Source organism: Aythya fuligula, chromosome 24 (genome assembly GCF_009819795.1).
Source record: "Aythya fuligula isolate bAytFul2 chromosome 24, bAytFul2.pri, whole genome shotgun sequence".
NCBI lineage: Eukaryota > Metazoa > Chordata > Aves > Anseriformes > Anatidae > Aythya > Aythya fuligula.
In genome coordinates, this window is record NC_045582.1 from 5,384,064 (window position 1) to 5,403,055 (window position 18,992).

General features: G+C 64.5%; 2 protein-coding genes across 2 annotated transcripts; both read right to left on the reverse strand.

The window, feature by feature from the left end:
• Positions 1-44: 44 nt before the first annotated feature.
• KIF18B (kinesin family member 18B) lies at positions 45-10,504 on the reverse strand. Its single transcript, XM_032202563.1, has 15 exons — positions 10,189-10,504; positions 8,441-8,598; positions 7,851-7,955; positions 7,483-7,593; positions 5,743-5,940; positions 5,332-5,508; positions 4,900-4,974; positions 4,594-4,706; positions 4,162-4,282; positions 3,793-3,908; positions 2,786-2,982; positions 1,436-2,006; positions 642-737; positions 374-465; positions 45-157 (listed from the first exon to the last, which is right to left on the reverse strand). Exons 1-15 carry the CDS (start codon positions 10,502-10,504, stop codon positions 45-47), a joined length of 2,559 nt encoding a protein of 852 aa, XP_032058454.1.
• Positions 10,505-12,396: 1,892 nt separating this feature from the next.
• On the reverse strand, positions 12,397-18,736 carry C1QL1 (complement C1q like 1). Its single transcript, XM_032202851.1, has 2 exons — positions 18,173-18,736; positions 12,397-12,747 (listed from the first exon to the last, which is right to left on the reverse strand). The coding sequence occupies exons 1-2, from the start codon at positions 18,734-18,736 to the stop codon at positions 12,568-12,570; spliced, it is 744 nt and encodes a 247-aa protein (XP_032058742.1). The 3' UTR covers positions 12,397-12,567.
• Positions 18,737-18,992: the final 256 nt, after the last annotated feature.

Sequence of the window (18,992 nt, forward strand, 5' to 3'; positions counted from 1 at the left end):
TGGGTTTGGGCCCCCAGGAGAGGACTGGGCCATACTGGGAGCCATCAGCACAGGAGTTTTGGGGCTGGCAGTGTGGGTGCAATGGAGGCGCTGCCGCGCGCTGTCAGCTCCTTGGTGCTGTGCTTGCTCTTCCAGCCAAGACCACGCCGAGGATGCTCTGAGGAGAGAAACAGGAGAGGAGGCGATGAGGCAGCTCTGGGGCAAAACCTGAAAGCCAGGCCCCCTCCTGAAGGGGATCCCAGCACTGCCAGCTCTGTCCCCCTTTACAATCCACTGCAAGCACCCGCTGCCCTTCCCCCAGGGAATATAAATTATATTGCCCCCAGCACGCTGAACTTCACAAGAGGGGTGCCTGGCTGGGTGGGGGGCTCACCTGGGATGCTCGGGGGCTGCGCCGACCTCTGGCTGCTGCTGGAGAGCTGGCCAATTCTGCTCTGGAGCCCGCCCAGCGAGCACGAAGTGGTGCTGTGAAAGAAAAAGGGGACACAAAGGGAGGGCCGTCTTAAATGCCAGGCTCAGGGCAAACCTGGCTGGCCCCCGTCCTCCCCAGCTGGCCGCAGGCAAGGAGGGGGCTCCAAGCCCCCAAGGGGAGCAGCCCCCAGCCCTCGCAGAGCGCTCCTGGCCCCCATCTATTGTCTCACCTCACCGCTCGCCTCCGCTTCCGCGCAGATGCTTTGGAGACAGAGGAGGGCTTGGGGATGGAGGAGCCCCTCGCGGCGAACACCGGGACGGAGGCCCTGCAGCCAGGGAGGAGAGGGTCAGCACTGGGGGGCCTGACCTGACCGCCTTGCTGGGAGCAGAAGCCACACACAAGCAGGACAGCAGCCCAGTTTGCAGCCCCAGGGGAAATGATTCAAACACAGTTAAAACCTCAAAAGATCGGCACAGGAGGTGGCAGCAGCTCCACCACCACTGCTCCCCGAGACACTCATGGTCACACCATCCCCTGCGCCTCAGTTTCCCCAGCTGCCCTCTGCAGGAAATGTTCCCTCAGGTCTCCCACGTTACCTCAGGCATCACGACCTCTTCCCAGCCGGCCACCCAGTTCAGCAGAAGCACTGGCAATCAAGGCAATGCTGCACAGCCCCGCTCCTCACCCCAACCTCTCCTTAGGTAGAGGCACTGCCCCACCTGCTTCCCAAGAAGTACTTGGGGCTCAAGAAGCCACCTGGAGGATACTTCTCCCAGTCCAAAGGGAAAAAGGAAAAGGAGGAATAGATTCTTTGGAATACTTCTTCTGTCTGAGCAAGCCATTCATGCACAGGCTCAGCCCACTGCTTGCAGCCTGTTTTCTGCTCTGTCTCCCCTCCTAGCCCAGCTGCAGGGATCCACAAAGGCTCTGTGGTGCAGTTAACTCAGAAAGCAAGATCAGGGAGGGGGAAATCCCCAGCCATGCAGGCAGCCCATCCACGAGCCTGGGCACAGCAGCACTAACCTGGGCACGAAGGGGCCACCCTGCTTGTTTAAGAGGCACTGGGCATTCTCCCAGCCAGGGAATTCGGGCAGGTTGAAGGTGTCTGGCTTGGCCACGCCAGGTGAAACGATGTCCTCGGAGAGGTCAAAAGTCCTGTTCAGGTCACGGGCAGCCAGGACAGTCGGGGTGCAGCAGTTCTGGGCAGCCGATGTCATCAGGGGCACGCGTCTTTTGGTGACCGTCAGTGGGCAGATTTTGGGGGTGCAACTCTGCAGCAGCTGGGAGGATTTGGCCTCTTTGAAGCAGGGTGTGCGCGGGCTCTGCATCGCCTCGGGAGCCTCCGCTTCTCTCCTGAAGCCCTTCCGTAGGCCCGGCGGGGAGGATTTCCTCTGGCGCTTCGCCTGCGTTTTGAGGCTGTGGGGAGTTTCCAGCCTGGAAGCACTGCTCATCTCAGACCTCCTCCTCTTCCTCGCCAGGCCAGGAGCTGCCAGCGTGGGACTGGAGAGCGGAACAAGCTGCTGCAAGCGCCGCAGAGCTGCCCTGGTCAAGGGGACGCCGGGCTCAGCAGCAGGCGTGGTGGCTGCTGCCATGGCTAAAGGAGAGAAGCGAGAGTCAGCCCTGCCCGCAGCGGGTCCCAGGCATCCCCAGCACCTCCTTCTGTCCCCGGCACAGCTCCGAGGTGCCTGCCCAGCCCTAGCTGTGAGCCCAACAGCAGCAGTTTGCCAGCAGGTTTTGCCATCAAACCGTGCTCACACAAAACCCAGAGGGAGAGGCAGCGTAAAGCCCGATGTCTCAAACTACAGGCACCGGACTGGTTCCAAAGCAAATGCCCCGTGGCAGTGCCCCGTCTGTCCCTAAGAAATGGGGTCTGCAGAGTCCACAGCTTCACTGCTGGGTTCCTGCCGTGGCACTGAGGGTGTGGAGGAAGAGCTCAGCGCTGCTCAGACACAGGCTGTCAGCTGGGAGACTGCAGCTGGGCTGACTTGGGCAAACGTACCAAGGAGTAAACAAGACTAGAAAAGATGAGAATCCGAGCTGCTGCTTTAGTCTCGTGGACAGAAATATCGCTCACGTTTAAGCTGACTCGTGCACACATGCTGAACTCCCCCGGGACAAGTGCTGCTCACTGCTCCTACCATGCCCCGGGCTGCCAGAGATGCTGGCTGGCCTGAAACGCTCGGCAGTAGGGCTGGGAGCTGCTCTCGGAGTTCCCCGCCAGGCACCGTGTCAGGAGGAAACTCAGCTCTCGGCCTGTGCCCACGGCTGGGAGCTGCACCCTCCCACAAGCATCTCCTCCAAAGCACCCCTCCAGCACATGCTGTGCCCCGAGGAACGGGAGCGGGGACAGCACCAACTGTCCCAAATCCTTACTGTCACAGCCCTGCTGTGTCCCCTGGGCATCTGCGGGTCCGTTCGGCAGCGGGGCTTGCTCCAGGCTTGCACCAGCCTCCTGGTGCACCAGGCGCTCCAGTTCCTCAAATTCAGAGACCATGTCAGGAGTTAGGAGGTTGGCAGCCTTCAGGAGGGAATACTGCTTTCGGGCAACACTCAGGATAGCAGCCACGAGCCTGGCACAGAGAGGGACACGGTGTCAGGTGAATGGACCCGGCCCAAGGCAACCCCTCTGCATCCAGACCCAAGAAGCAATTCACAGCTGAGCTTGGGTCAGCATCACCCAGACCAGAGGCTCAGCACCACCAGCATCACCTCAGGGACCTGCTCGAGGCGGGGCAGAACCCGTTAGTACAGGTTTGGGCAAAGATGGGCAAACTTTGAGGCTGTGAGGTACCGAAGCTGTAAATCTAGCGGAGGACCGGAGCCGCAAGGTGCGCGTTCACCTGGTGGTTACAAGGAACACAACGGCACCCGTGCCCTTTCTGCCAGGCTTCAGGCACTCGTTAGCTCAGATAGAGGCAGACAGAGATCCAGGCACACGCTGAGGCCAGCCTCCCTCAAGAGACCTTTCTAGAGAGGTTCGTTGTGCCAAGATGCTTGGGGCAGAGACATCAGCAGATGGTGCCGCGGGAGCCCTGCCAGGGCAGGACCTTGGGGAGCCAAGGCAGGAAAAAAAGACTTTGCAGAGGTAATTTCAGGACTGACAATTTGCACTTAAGGCTCCTGCAGCTGCTGTGCCTGGAAACCTCCCTCTGTCCATGGAAATGGCATTTCCAGGAGATCATCCCACGGGATTAGATCCCTGGGAGCTAAATCTGTTCCTTCACACACGGCAGTGTCTGCAAGCAGAGACCTGCTCCTGCAGCCGTGTGGGCTGTCCCTGGGGGGGCTGCATGCAGCAGGAGGGTGGACAACACATCCTGTGTGGGAAACAGCACCCGCAGGCAGGAAGGGGCACGTGGGGGCAGCACAAGGACACTCACGTTTCTGTCTGGCTGCTGGACAAACTCTGCGGAAGGCAGCTTGGTTTCCTCATTCCCGGCTGGAGATCTGTCCCATCAGTTGCTCTGGGACTCCTGGGAGGAGTTTCCTCTGGAGCCTGGAGCAGTCATCCAGAAATGAGAACTTCTCTAGCCCAAGATTAGTTCATATCTCAACTGAGTCTGACCCCCACAAACTGTTATGTGGGAAGTTAAGGGGTTTTGCTAGCAACTTGCAGCTCACGCTGAGCCAGGACCCCACAGCCCAGCTGAGCTCCTGCCTTCTCCAAGCACGCCAGCTGTGCCCCAAGTGTGTCTGAGCCCCCAGCTTGTTGTGCCAAGCCCTCACGTGCTGCAATCCCCTTCTCTCACCTCCTCCTCCCGTTCCAGCTGTGGCTGAGCAGCCTGTCCAGCTCCTAGCTCCTGCTGCCCTCCATCGCTCATCCCTTGAACACCCAGGGCTGAGCACATCTTTGGGACAGCTTCCTCCAACCTACAGCAGTCAGAGAGAAAGTCACTGAGCCAGAAGATCCATTGAGAAAACCATCACGTTTGACTAAGAAGTTTGGGCATGGATCAACCAGGACAAGACACGGCCTTTGCAGCACAGCTTCCCTTGGAGCTTGCACGCTGTGGTCTCTCAGGCCCGTAACTACACCTCAGCGTGGTCAGGATGACGACACACGCTGGTGGAAGAAGCTCCTGGGATGACACCTGGGCTGTGACCAGCTCTGGAGCTGTGCAGCCCTACTTGGCACAGGGGAGGCCAGAACCCAGCAGCTCTGCCCCAATTCCTTGCCTCACCTGGGCAACCCCGCTGGGCTCGAGCTAGGGGCAGCCAGCGGTGCTGGTGGCTGCTTCTCTGCGTCCCGGGCGGTGTCCTCATAGGCACGGAGCTTCGCCCGCAGATCTGCCACCTGCAGGGAGGGATCAGCTGCTGCACAGCTGGCTCTGTGAGCCCAGGGAGCTCAGAGCTCCCCAAGAAGCTGACACCACTTTCCCAGTGGGCAGCACTGCCACACAGCTCAGAGAGGACCACGGAGCTCAGAGGCGCAAGTCCCAAGCAAACCACGGCTAAGGACAGTGCCCCCCTCCTTGCCAGCACCTCACCTCTGCTTTCAGCTGCTCGCAGATCACGGCGTATTTACTGATGTGGCAGTCGAGGCTGAGGACGTTGCTCTTCAGCTGCAGAGACAGGGACGAGTGGGAGGTTAAAGAAGCACTGGGCAGCACACACCCCTCAACCAGAGCTGGAGCAAAGCCTGCTCCCGAGTGGCTGCAGTGGGCACCACCAGTGCTCAGGGACCTGCTGTGCCAGCCACGAGCCCTGGGCTCTAGGCTGAGGGGCTTTATCACAAGACCAGGCACTCAGCGTCCTCAGCCTCATCCTGCCCGGAGCAGCCCCCGAGGCTGGAAAACTGATGCTGGAGCACGGAGACACCTCCTAACCTACCCCAGGGACCAGGGCACGTTGCAAAACCCAGCTCCTTCCCACCCACCCCCAGCAGCTCCCCAAACCACAGCAGGTCACGAGGTCCTCACCGACAGCTTGATCTCCTTGGCCCGGTTGGCGTACTTGAGCGTGTTGTAGGTGTCCTCGTAGGCCAGCGCGGAGGGGCTCACGGCAGCAATCATGATGGTGCGGCAGTTCCCTCCGATGGAGTCCTTCAGCAGGCGCGTCAGCTTGCTGTCCCGGTACGGGATGTGGGTCTTCTTGCTCTGCACCGAGAGATCAAAGGGCTGCTCAGCTTTTGGGACCTGCGCGCTCAGCCCCAAGTCCTGCACCACAAGGGCACGGCCACGCTCATCCCACTGCACCTTTCACAGCCCAGCCCAGGCTGCCAGCCCCACCACAGCAGCAGAGCCATCAGCCCCGGCACTCGAGGACCCCCCTCACACCCACCTGCCCTGCAGAGCCATAGCCCAGTGGGGCCATGCAGGGAACAGCCTTACCTTTGCGTCAGCCAGCGCATTGATGACGTTGATGAGGGCCAGCAGCGAGCGGTTGATATTGGCACCTTCCCGGAGCCGTTCGCCCCGGGTGTTGGTGACCGAAGCTCGCTCCGAGCCTGCCAGGTCGATCAGGCTCATCTTGGCTACTTGCAGGTCCTGAGCGAGGCCAACAACACGGTCCTGCTGCTTCACGTAGATCTGTGAAGAAAGAGATCCGTGAGGCTGCAGCTCAACAGGGCAGGTGAAGCTACCAGCTGGAGGCAGCTTCACCCATAGGACAAGGTGTCAGCGTGTATAAAAGGATGGTGAAATGGATTACAAAGGCCAGGAGATGGGGCAGGGTTCAAAGAGGATCCCAGCACACTGAGAAGACAAGCCAAGACTCTCTGATGGCCTGGGTAGCAAAGCCACAGGAGGGATCCAACAGGGATTGACAGAGCTATGGGAAGTGATCGGCATTTCCATGTGTGTGAGCAGCACACAGCTGGTCGGGTCCCCAAAGGACACAGCCAACGGGGAGCCCTGGTGCCACCCGGGAAATGCTCGCAGCATCTCAGCCTCAGCCCCAAATCCGGCCGTGGATTTTGCCTCCAGAAGGTTGCTTGGAGATGATCACCACGGTACATGCTGGGAAACCCAAAGCTGACAGGGGCTGCGAGCCCCCAGGCACAGCCTTGCAGCCCCTGGGAGCATTCAGGCAGGGTTCTCAGTGCTGAGCCCAGGTCCTGGCTTACGTGGGCAAGGCAGAACTCAGCCACTGAGACTGCAGCGCTGCTCCACAGCTTCCCCTTCTGCAGGCCTAGAGATCCCCCAGGAGCAGCAGACACCTCTCCCACCACCCCGTAACATCCTCAGCAGGCTGCTCGCCCCCCTGCCCAGCTGCCTGCCACGGGCCAAGAGACGTCCACGCTGGAGGTGCCACTGATGGCAACCAGTCGTGCGTCCTCACGCAGAGCCCAGCTCCTCCACGGCCCCTGCTCCAGCTGCCGGGAGGCAGAGCTGGCAGCGGGAGGGCAGCCTTCCAGTGCCACTAATGGATTCGCAGCAGGCAGGAGTCCAGCGCCCACCGCCGTGCCCAGCTGGGGAGCTGGCTGGGAAGCCATCCAGACACCTGGACTTCCCCTGCAAGCAGCCACGGGCAAGGCACCAGGTTCACACTGAAATTACAGTCAGAGTCCTCAGTCTCCCCACGCAGCCGTGACGGCCCTGCTAATTCAGGGAAGGGCCTGGCTGGAATTGAAATCAAGCGGCAGGTTTGTGCGGGAGAGCACCGAGGAAGCAGGAGCAAAACTTACAGAGCAGGGAACGGAACTCCTGGCTCAGAGCCGAGGGGGATGACGGGGCAGAAAATGCGCCTGCCCCCGTACCTGCCGGGAGGCACAGCCCCAAGGCAGGTCCCCCCCTTGCTCTAGGTCAGGTTTGGGTACATCTGCCTGCAGCTTGCACACTCAGCCTGCTATAGTCCAAAGCAGCAAGTGGGTTTTCAGCCCCTGGGGGGTGTAACACCAAGCTGGGCCTGCTGGGACTGCTGGCTGGGGGGTGCAGCCACCAGCACGACCAGTACACTCTGTCCCAGTGAGGAGCAGGCTAAGAGGCCTGCCCAGCCCCGTGTCCCCTCTTCTCAGAGCCACAGCCGTGTTGATTTTCCCTGCAATTCACCAGGAGCAGTGATAACGACCCTGCTGGGCTTGCCTCCTATCTCCCGCTCAGCACAAAGCCTGCTCAGCCAGCAGCCCTCACCTGGAACACGGCGTGCGAGCGGGAGGAGGTGGCGTTGGCGTCTGTGGGGTGCTGCGTCCGGTTTTTGTTGCCGTTGGCCAACATCTCCAGGAGCTGCTCTGCCGATTTGGGCTGGAGGAGAACACAGAGAGGCAGGGATCAGCAGGCTGGGCGCCCCCTACACAGGCACCGAGACAACCTGACATCGAGCAATGGCAACGGCTCAGATGAAAGGCAACCCACTGCTCTGCGGGGTTCGCTTCAGCTCGGGGTCATGTTTGCTGCTAGGAGCTGCACAGAAAGCACAGCCCCTGCCTTCCCTATGTTTGTTTCCAGAATTGGTTTAGCCGCAGCACCGCTCAGAACCTGTGCCCATCTTTTACACCCACCTGATGGAAGGAGAGGCCCTGGACCACGACTCCTTTCTCTGGGTCCTCCCGGATCGCCAAGGGGCCCTTGGGCTCCAGCAGGTCGTGAATCTGCTCGTTGTAGACCTGGAGGGGGGAGCCTGCAGTGAGGCTGAGCTCTGCTCCCCCAGCAGCGAGCAGAGAGAAGCTCCGAGCATCAGGATCACACCCGACCCGATCAGACGTGCCCCCCCCACTGCAACACCCTGCAGGCCACTTCCCAGGCCTGACACGGAGCAGCCGAGGGTGCTCTAAATGCAGGGGACGGCTCTCGAGGGCTTTGCTTGCAAGTCACCGTGCCAGCGCTCCCCTGCAGCCCTCAGAGCCGGGAGGAGCAGATTGCTATGCAGACCGCAGGCAGCGCGGCGTGTCGGCGAGCAAGAGAAACTTCCCGGGCTCCAGGTGGGGGAGAGGCAGGGAGGAACCAGCAGCACCAGTTCACCCAGCTGCTCAGGTGAGCCTGGTTCCAGCAGCTCTCTGGGCCCCGGGGGCACTTGGGGGTCTGCGCCAGCCCTGCCTGGTAGCAGAGGAGCCTCGGAGGCAGGAGGGGACGCGGCGCGGGCACGGCGTACCTCCTGGTAGGAGACGAGCACCTCGCAGCTCTTCTCGTCCTTTCTGGCTTCGATTCTCTTGTACAGCTCCACCATGGTGAGGTACATGATGCCAGGGCTCTGCTCCGAGCCCAGCATGGTGTAGGTTTTCCCCGCTCCCGTCGCCCCGTAAGCAAACACTGGGAAGGGAAAGGGCGGACGTTGGAAGCTGTCGTTACCAGGAGCCGTGCAACGTTCCTGCAGCAGCCCCTGCAGCAGGGCTGGGGTCACTCCCTGCCTTCGGAGAGACCAGGCAGAGCGGTTCAATAGTTAATTATCCTCAGCACTGCCTGCACTATCCTCTAGTGCAATTTCTTCCTAGTTTCAGCTGTCAGCATCTCTAATTTAGCAGATAAAGACAGAACGAGTCCCCAAACCGTCACCCATTTAGACACTTTGAGGCCATACTCGAGTCACCCTTTAACCCTCCCTTTAACAAGCTGAGCAGCCCCAGCTCCCTGCCTCTCGCTGGAAGGTGTTTCTTTTTCCAGACCTTGCAATTCATCTCATTTTTAACCCCGGTCTTTCAACACCATTTCTGGAGCATTAACATCAGAGCAGGCCACACTAATCTAGAGAGCCTCAGCCCTTCTCCCCCATTAGCGACACTTTGTGAGCGCCTCATTTGAGGATCCAGGCTTTGTTTTATGCAGAGAGAGACGCGAGACATGCCTGCCAGGTGGGCACGGTGACAGAGGCAGCCTTCAGCAGCTCGCCGGGGAGCCAGGAATAGCATCCTCCGGTCCCGCTGCCCAGCCCGGCGCATGATGAGACAGGAGAGCGGCCGTCTCCCGCTCGGCGCCTGCCTGGCAGCAGTGACATGCTCGTTATGCCGCTCCTCTGACAGCCCGCGAACCGCACGAGGATCCGCAGCGTCGGGCGAGGAGCTTGCAGAGCCGGTCGTTATGTGCTGCCAGCCTGGGAGACGTGCAGGGGGCACGGCAGCCCCCCCAGAGCCCCGACACGCGGGCGCCTCACCTGGGCTCCTGCTCTGACGCTCAGCGGGTGCCCCCCAAGCACTGCTGGGGGGTGAGGGCTCTGCCCATCGCAGCCTTTTGGGATGGGAAAGGATGGCAAAACCAAAGCAGCCTTTGCGCTGTGAGTCCGCTCCACCTCCTGCTGCTGTCCCAGCCCCAGCACAGGCTGTCTGCCCCCAAAATGCCACAAACACCTGGGAAATGCCTGCCTGATCTCATTGCCTATAGCAGCGCCCTTTTCCCTCGGACATATCGCATCTCCTACAGTGCTGAGCCCCATCGTGGCCCTCACAGCTCTGCTGGCTGTGGCCCCAAAAGGGCCCAGAGCCCTGGCTGCTGCCCCCCATAGCAGCACAGCCATCCCTTGGTCACACAGCTCCTGTCAGCCACGCAGCACGTGGCTCGCTGTGTCCACAGCTTACTCCAGCCACCAGCAGCACCCAACCCCCCAGCTCCACAAACTATCTCCCACTACACCTCAAATTCCATTTCTCCTCCTTGACCTGAGGAGTCCAGTCAACACTTTTGTGCCAGGAACACCCCAGTCCACGCCTCCAACCACCCCCAGCTCATTGCCACTGCTTGGGCTATCCCATTAGCCCCAAAAAACCCAGGTGTGAGAAGAGAGCAGCAGCCACCTGCCCCCTTGGGGACGTCCCCACATGGTGACCGGCAGCACAAGGGCCGCATCCTGGCCCTGCTGAGCCCACCCAGGTGGCATCACACGGGGTGGAGGCGCTGGCTGGGCCTTACCAGAGCAGTTGTAGCCATTGAGGACGCCGTCCAACACCTCCCGCGTGGTGTGCTGGAACACCTCCTCCTGCGTGGCCCCCTCCCCGAAAACCCGGTCGAAGACGAACTTCAGGTCCTTGCCCCGGTGCTTGGCCCCGCGGCCGGGCAGCGCGGTGCCGGGGGGGCCGCTGGGCTCCTCGGGGTCGAAGACGAGGATGTGCTGGTCGACGACGTGCAGCACGGCGTGCGCAGCCCCCTCCCGCTCACAGGGGTTTGGGGGCCGCACGCGCACCACCACAGCCACGGTGCCCTCCTCGGGCGGGGGTCCCAGCGCCATGGGGCTGGGCAGGACACAGCCCGGGGGGGCCACACGCTGCGGGGGAAAGGGGTCAGCCCCGGGGCAAAGACTGAGTGGGGGGACCCCCACACAGCAGCCCCAGCTCCCACCTCCCCAAATTCCTCCCCACCAGTGCCACCCTCCCCCGGTGCCCCCGTTCACACAGCTGGGGCCTAACCCCCCCCAAGGGCCCTATGGGGTCTGCCCCTCCCATCCCCTGTCCCCTCCCTCCAGGGCCCTTCCAAACCCCCTCCAGGTGCCCTGTGACCCCCAAACCCCCACCCCTGCTTTGGGCCCTAATGCTGACCCCTTCAGGCCCTATAGGGCCGGAACACAAACACATGTATGTACGTATGGCCCCTTGTGGGGCCCTACAGCCCCTCACCGGGCCCTATGCCAACCCCTCAGGGCCCTATAGCCCCCCCCGAGCCCCGTACTGACCTCTTAGGGCACGATACCGACCCCCGGGCCCCAGACTTACCCTTTAGGAGTTACAGCGGCGCCTCTAGGCCTTATGGCTCCTCTCCGCGCCCTACACCGACCCCTTTTGTGCCCTACAGCCCCTCCTTGGGGCCCTATCCCCACCCCTTTGTGCCTTATGACGACCCCTTGGGGCCCCACAGCCCTCCTTGGGGCTCTGTACAGACCCTTTGTGGCCCCGCACCGCCCCGTTGGGTGCCCCCAGCCCCGCTGTGAGCCCCCGGCCCCACACACGGCCCCCGCCCCCGCCACTTCCGCCCCTCCGCGTTCAAACCACCCGGCAACCCCCGCCCGCCCTCCTGATTGGCCGCTCGCTCCGCCGCCTCCCATTGGCTCCCCCGCACCACGTGCCCCCTTCCCTCCCGCGCGGGGCCTCACGGGAGTTGTAGTCCCGCCGTGCCCCGTCCCGGTGGGCGCGGGGCGCCGCCATGTCGGGGTCCCGGGGGCGCTGCCGGGGCTCGTCCCGTGCTCGCCCCTTCCCCAGGCGGCAGCCCCGGGTCGCCGCTCCCCGCCTCCCCTCCCGGCTCGTGGGGGCTGAGAAAGTTGCACTGGGGGTCCCCAGCCCGTCCCCGCAGCCACCCCATGTCCCCAGGGTCCACCGGGCGATATCCCCACGCCCGCCGCCACTTCTCGAGAGGTGTCCCCGTGTCCTGTCCCCATGTCCCGTCAACCACACTCCCGTGGGACCCCGCCACAGGGACAGCGAGCCCCTGAGGGGTCAGACATCCTGGCAGCCCCCCGAGGGGACAGGCGGGACCCTGCCTCTGGGCAGGACCCTCTGGGGACACCTTGGTGGCATCGCCGCATCACCCCCAGCCTGGCTCCCACGGGGACACCGGCACCCGGGGACAGGCTGCAGCCACCCAGAGGGGACGTGGGCCCCTCCTGGCACCCCCATTTCCCTCTGCGGGGCTCTTGGGGACGTGCCCCAGGAAGGCCACGAGGCCATGGGATGCCGTCCCCAGGGCTGGGGACACGGATGTGCCCGACGCGGGGACAAAGACAGCACACGGGGGAGGTCACAGCTCTGCTTTACCATGGAGTCGCCCGGGACCGGGCAGCGGTGGCCCCCCCAGCACAGCCCCAGCGCGGGGTGGGGGCACCCATAGGGCTCCTGTACATATCTACAGCCCGGCGCGCCCGCGGCGGGGACCGTGGGGCCAAGCGGGTCACAGCCAGGGGACACGGGGTGGGAAGGGGCAGCGCAGGGCATCCCCCGGCTCCTGCCTGCCCGCCGCCCCTCTGCTCCCCCAGCCCCGAGTTAGCAGCGTTGGGGTGAGCGGGCGGGGGGAGCGGGGTTTTGGGGCCCCACAGCCAGCCGGGGTGGACGTCCCGGACCTCAGCGGGGGGACACCGCGGGGCTGGACAGCAGCAAGGGGACGCTGTGGGGCTGGACAGCAGCAGGGGGTGGCCGTAGGGCTGCACAGCAGTTGGGGGGAGGCCGTGGGGCTGGACGGAGGACGGGGATCCCATGGGTCCGAACCATGGCAGAGGGATGCTGTGGGGCTGGGTGGGCGTCGGGGGGTGCCGTGGGGAGATGCCGTGGGGCTGGACGGCCGCGGGGCGATGCCGCGGGTCCAGGCTCAGTCCGAGTAGATGATGAAGCCCGAGAAGGTGCTGTACTTGTTGTTGTTGCCGCCGTGGGCTTTGCCCCCGTCCAGCTTGATGAAGACCTCGTCACCCGCGTCCAGGTGCAGGATGACGCTGTTGCTGGCGTAGTCGTAGTTCTGGTCCGCGTCCTGTGCGATGGCACTGGCCCGCACCTGCGCAGGGGACACGGCGTTAGCCCGGCCACGTCCCACGGCCCTGCCTCACCTGCAGGTCCCTATGGCCCCATCTTCACCCCACGTTCAGACACCCCGAGGGACACCCAGCCCTGGGTCCTGATGTCCCTGCCTTGGCCCTGGCTGCGGGGAATGCAGAAGAGCAGCTTCTGTGCAGCTCCTGCACGCCCGTGGGACACCCATGGGTGCCCGGGGGCACGGTTCCCACTCCCTCCAGGCTGCCTCGGACCCACACCCACCAGTAACCGGGACCCAGCTAGAGGAGACAGCGCCGGCATGGGGATATTGGCAGGGCTCTGCCACCATGGTGGCACCCAGCAGCACCCTGAGCCTCTCCCATCCTGGCAAGCTCGGACACGGGGCCACAGCCCGGGTGTGGGGCAGGAGGGGACGCTCACATCAACAGCTGCCCCCGAGCGAGGACCCGGCAGAGCCCGCGCCTGCCCAGCAGACGCAAAACCTCCTGGAGAAGCAGCGCCGCGGCTGGAGCCTGCTGCTGCTACAGAATGATTTGGGTAATCAAATCTAAGCCGGCGCCGGAGCCTTGCAGCGAGATCTCACAGCGCCGGGTGACAGTGACAAGACGGCAGGTAAAATCCCGTGTGAAATACAAAGCGATGCGCCGGGGAGAAGTGGCTCCTAATTATAACTGACAAGAATGGGCTCTAAATTGGCTGGTGCTGGTCGGGGAGGCTCCGCTGAGCAGCTGCGGGGCCCCAAAGCGGTGGCAGGAGGAGGGAGGCACCCGCGGCACCCACAGCAAAGGGTCGTGGCCACCTCTGGGGACAAAGCAAGGCCACCCCAAAAGCCTTTGGGTGTAAAGGCAGCACAGCCTTTACAGGCATCTCCCCAGCCTGCGGGAGCGAAGAACCCCTCCAGCCAGGAGCTGTTCATTCTGGAACCTACTGATGGCCCAGCACAGTCCCCGGGGATCGCTCTCACACACACACAGACCCCTCATGCTGTCACGAGCACCAGCACCATCGCCACAATAAAATTCACCCTATTTCCACCCCACCACGTGGCACTGTGCAGCTTGCAAGCACCCCCGTCCCGGGGGGGTTCCTCTCAGGTGCAGCACCCCGCTCCCCGGGGGACGCAGCCGGGCTGGCGGCCGGACACACGCTGCCACTGCACCCCGTGGGCTGCGGTGAGGAAGAGGAGGGTGGGAAGCAGCAGAGGGAAAGGGGAGGCAGGAAGAGCCACTCGGCTCTGTCCCCCCCCTCCCCAGCCCTGTCCCCGCTGCAGCGGGAGCCGCGCGGTGCCATCCGTCTTCCCTCGTTAAGGAGCCGCCTCGTCACTGCGCGCCCGCCAGCCCTCCTCGCTAACCAGGGAAGATAAATGGCAGCGCCGGGGCCGGGCTGAGCAGCTCCCAGCTCCTCAGCGGCAGGGCAGGCGGGGGTGCCACCACCTCGTCCCCACGGCCTCGTCCGCAGGACCATGGGGGACACAGGGAGCGGGGAGCTCCGGGGTGGTGCAGGCGGCCGAGCACTGCTCCGTGCCTCGGTTTCCCCACGGCACTGCCATGGGGAAGAGCACAGCCCCCAGAGAGGGGGTGGGAAGGGAGAAGCAGCTCAAAGTGGGGACATGGCACCCAGCTGAGGGGGGGGCTGGCCACTGTCACCAACCCAGGTGACCCTAGGGCTGCACTCAGGGGATGCAGGCAGCCCATGGCCCCACAGACCCCGCTCACTGCAGCCATGCCCCAACCCCTGTTGTCCCCCACCACGGAAGGACATCACAGGGTGTTTGGGGACACCCTGTGACACATGCCTTGGGGACACTGGTCTCTCCAGCACACGCCTGGGGCCAAACACGCAGCCCTTGGGCGCATCCAGGCACCCCAGGACACAGCGGGTACCCATGTCCCCACAGACCCACGGACACCTCTCCCTCTGTCCCACCTTGGGGACAGTCCCCGTGCTGTCCCCGTGGTGCCCACAGAGTCACCTGCACCCTGCTCTCACCACCGTCAGCTCCGTCACAGCCCAGCCGTCACTTGTCACAGCCACACGGCCAGAGACAGCGCTGGGGACGGTGCCTGTGCCGGGACACCCAGCAGCACTGGCACTGCTGCCAGCCACAAGGGACCAGGGTCCCTAATGCCACCCCAAACCTGCTGTGACCCCACGGGACGTGGCACAGCCACAAATCAGGTGCTGTCCTACAAAACGAGGACGGCCCTTGCCCTGTGACAGTGACACTGTGGCTCGCCCTGCGACAGTGACACCGTGGTGACATCTGCTCCCGCATACATGTGGCACCTCCGGACCCTCCGTGGGGGTGGGACAGGCTGGGACGAGGCGGCGGTGGCACCCCCCGCGCCCCCACCCCCACCCAGCTCCAACCCAACCGAGCCGCCCCGTCCGTCCGCCCGTCCCCACCGCTCGCCTTTCTCCCAAAGACCAGCTCATCGCCCCGCTCTCTCCTCGCCGCTCACCGGAACGGCTACAAGCTAATACAAATAAGAATAATTAATGCTAATTAATCATCAGGAGCTGCTCCCTCCCGGCACCGGGGCTCCCCTGGCTCTCATTAACTCGAGCACCGGGGCGGTGGTGCGGGGGCGATGGGCTGCGGGACTTTGCGCTCCCCAGGGCCGGGGCTGACGTGGGAGCGGGGCAGGGGCCGGGGGGGCCTGGCGTGTGCCCCCCGGGACCGACGGGGCCGGGGCTGCACCAAACCACAGCATCCTCCAGTGCTCACCGCCCCGCAGCTGATTCCTGTGCAAAAATAACGCGGGGGCTGCCACTGGGGCTGGGGGCTCGTCCGATGCCGGGAGTGACATTTATTCACGGGGAAGCCAACCGCGTCCCCCGGGGCATCACCTCTGCGAGGAGCAGGTCACCAAGCCGGGCACGAGGACTGCAGAGAAGTCCAAGGGTGATCTGGTGATCTGCAGCCTTCCCGCGGGGACGCTGCCGGCGCCGGCTCGCCCCGCGCAGCCCTGGCAGCAACAAAAGCCCGAAAGGCGCCGCGGTGGCCCCGGCCCCGGTGCCCAGGGGTGCTCAGCGGGTGCCCCCTGCACCCCCCGGGGTGCAGCCCCCTGGTCACAGCACACCCCGGGCCGGCTGAGCATCGCCTGGCTGTCACAGGGCTGTGTTTCCAGAGCAGAAAGCCCAATTCCTCTGCTTTTTTATGCATTTTTTTTTTGTACCTTTTTAAACTCCCTCCGCTCCAGCCCCGTGCCAGCCCTCCCTCCCGCCCAAAGCACTCAGCCACCTCCCGAGCTGCTTATTTATAAATATTTGAGCGGTGATATCTTGTTGGTAATTAGTACCCGGCGCGTGGAGATGGCTGCGATTCAGGCGCCCGACGAGGACCGCCGTTACGATGATTAAGCTGTATTGCAGGCGCACGCCCGACTGATTTTATTTACTCTTGACAGGGGCTTTGTAGCTTCTGGAAACGCATCTGTTATCGCCTCGCCGCGCCGGCACAAGCCCACGGCGCGTGGGCCCCGTGGTTCACTGGAGGCTCGCGCTCGCCCCGGCGACCCAAGCTTTGAACGGCGAGGGTGCGGAAAGGGATGGGGGGGTCGTGCCCCCCCCTTCCAGCTCGGTTTCGGGGGGGTCGGGTTCCCGAATCGCTGCGTGGGCTTCTTAGGGAAGGAAAAAGCCATCCAGGTGCCGTGGGAGATGCTCACCCCGCGAGCAGGGGATGCCACGCGGGTGATGCTCCGAGTTGTCGCCATGGGGAAAAGCAGCCTGTGTGCTCAGGCATCGCCACGATCCCCCAGTTCGGGGCTGTAAAAAGCAGGTGCAAGTGAAGGGAGGGAAAAAAAAAAGAAAAGAAAAGAAAAATCCAACTGCTCGGTCACAGCAGCCCCGGTTACGATGCTGGGGGCTCCTGCCCTGCTGAGCCCGAAGCTTCTCGGAGCAAAGCGCTGGAGCGCAGCAGCGGCTGTGCCGGGGGTGCTCGGCTCCCCAGCGATCACAGCCTGAGGATGATTTTGGGTTCATAACTCACTCTTGGCTTAATCTGGCAGCCTAGAGGCTTAAACTCGGGTGCGTGCTGAAGTGCATCAGGGTGCCAGGAGCGGGGCTTCGTGTGGGGGGAAGACAAAACAGCAAAAGCAACGGCAGGCAGGAGCCGGGGGCAGCGGCAGCGCTGCCGCGATTCCCTGCCCGTCCTTCCCCGGGGATGGATCCCGGCCGCAGCAGCACGACCGCACCGCAGCCGCCACGGTGACACCGGAGGAAATTCAGCTCGGGTGACATTTCGAGTGTGACAGCCAAGGCTCCAGCAAAGGCTGAGGATCTGTGCCTCGAGTCGCGGATGGGGAGGATGGCGGGGGGAAGAGGCACCGTTCCGGGCATCACCAGAAAATCTTGGGAATGGTGCTCGGGGACGGCTTGGGATTTGGAGGATTTGGGGATGGAGAGGGCTGGGGGGGCTGCCGGAGGGCAGGGGTGGCAGGGACAGGGCCAGCTTCTGCCCTCCCTCCCCCCCCATTGCGCAGATGTCCTTCAAGGGTGACGCAGGGACCACCACGGCCCCAAGCTGCCCTCCAGCATGGGGGGGCCACCAGCACCAGGGGGAGGCACCAGCACCGGGGAGCCAGTCCCATCCTTGGGTTGCGAGGGTGCCCCAGGGGCTGTCCCCAGGGCAGGCGGGATGTCCCACGGGTGCGTGGCTGCGCAGCCGGCCACAGATGGGGACATCGCTCCCAAAACAGGTGCCGGGCACTGTGGACCCGGCTCCAGGGTTGCAGTGCCCAGGACGTGGGGCAGGGGCTGTGCAGCCCCCTCGGTGCCCCTCTCGAGGCCACCACAGATGCTGTCCCTGCGGAGGAGTCCCCAGGGCAGGGCAGCCTGCATGGTCCATGGGGATGCTGGCATGGCCAGGGAGGACAAGGGACCTCAGGGACATGGCAGGGGACCACGAGGACACCCTGAAGGCATGGCAGGGCACGTCTGCAGGGCCAAGAAAAGGACAAGGAGGACCCTCGGGGACACATCGGGGCCCCCTGGGTGCACGGACAGAGCACATCTCCAGCGCTGTGAAAGGGACGGGGCATCCAGAGCCTTGTCTGTGGGGCTGGGAGGAGGAGAGAGCATCCTGGGGGGGCACCCAGGGCACATCTCCGGGTGGGAGAAGAGCACAGGGCACCTCAGGGTGCTCCTGGAGCGCATCCCTGGAGCTGGGAGAAGGAGAGGGGGCACCCTGGGGGGGATGCCGAGCATGTCCCCGGGGCTGGGAGAAGGGCAGAGCACCCCGAGGGTGCACCCGGAGCACACCACTGCCAGCAGCAGGCGGGCAGGGCGCTCCCGGGGTGCATCTCCAGGGCCGGGGGGAGCTCAGGGCACCCTGGGGAGGCCCCGGAGCCCTTCTGCGGGGCGAGGGAGGTGGTGGCAGCTCCGATCCCTGCAGCGCGCAGCCCGGCGCGGCGGCCGGCCCTTACCTGGCCGTTCTTGCAGAGGTCAGCCCACATGCTGGTGCCGTCACCGCCGCGCATGAGGACGTGGTAGGTGAAGAAGTAGGTGCCGGGGATGGCGCAGGTGAACTTGCCCGAGGCGGCATCGTAGCTGTTGCCCAGGTTGGTGACCACGTCGTCGAACTTGAGGATCTCGTAGCCCTCGTGCGGGTTCTTGAGGCCGGCGTAGAAGGCGACGCGCGGCACCGTGCTGTACGTGGCCGTGCTCACCGCCCCCGTGGCCCCCGGCCCCGGCAGCCCGGGGGGGCCCGGCCGCCCCGCCTCGCCCCGCGCCCCCGGCGGCCCCGCGGCCCCCGGCGGCCCCGGTTCCCCGGGGGGGCCCGGCGGACCCGGCTTGCCCGGCCGGCCCGGTTTGCCCTGGGGCCCCTGCACCAAGGTGGAGGGCGGCGGGAGGGGGCCCCGCTCGCCCAGCGGCCCGGCGGTGCCGTAGGGCTCGCAGACCATGCGGCAGGTGCCCAGCATCTCGTAGCGGCCGTCGGTGCCCGCCGAGCTGACCAGCACCGGGATGAGCACCACCAGCACCAGCACCATCACCACGCCCGCCGCGGCCGCCAGCAAAGTTTTGCGGCCGAGGCTGAGCCGCCGCCCGGCCGGGGCGCGCTGCCGCCCGCCGGGGGGAATGGTGCCGGCGGGGGGGGGCGAGGCGGCGGCGGGCAGGGCGGCGGCGGCGGCGGCGGCGTTGGGCAGCGAAGCGGCGGCGGGGGCTCGGCGCTGGCCGCTCCGCTCCGCTCCGCTGGCTCCGGTGCGCTCCGCGCCCGCCCGCCCCGGACACGCCCCCTCCCGGGAA

What these genes read in the sequence shown, in the direction of transcription:
- KIF18B (XM_032202563.1), bottom strand. Translation starts at nt 10,504, where the DNA reads ATGGCGCTGGGACCCCCGCCCGAGGAGGGCACCGTGGCTGTGGTGGTG. An exon ending in AGGGCCTCTCCTTCCATCAG is followed by an intron (nt 7,594 to 7,850) that starts GTGGGTGTAAAA and finishes GTTCTCCTCCAG; the next exon opens with CCCAAATCGGCAGAGCAGCT. An exon ending in GGTGGCCCCTTCGTGCCCAG is followed by an intron (nt 738 to 1,435) that starts GTTAGTGCTGCT and finishes CCCTGGCTGCAG; the next exon opens with GGCCTCCGTCCCGGTGTTCG.
- C1QL1 (XM_032202851.1), bottom strand. Translation starts at nt 18,736, where the DNA reads ATGGTGCTGGTGCTGGTGGTGCTCATCCCGGTGCTGGTCAGCTCGGCG. An exon ending in ACCTCTGCAAGAACGGCCAG is followed by an intron (nt 12,748 to 18,172) that starts GTAAGGGCCGGC and finishes TCCCCTGCGCAG; the next exon opens with GTGCGGGCCAGTGCCATCGC.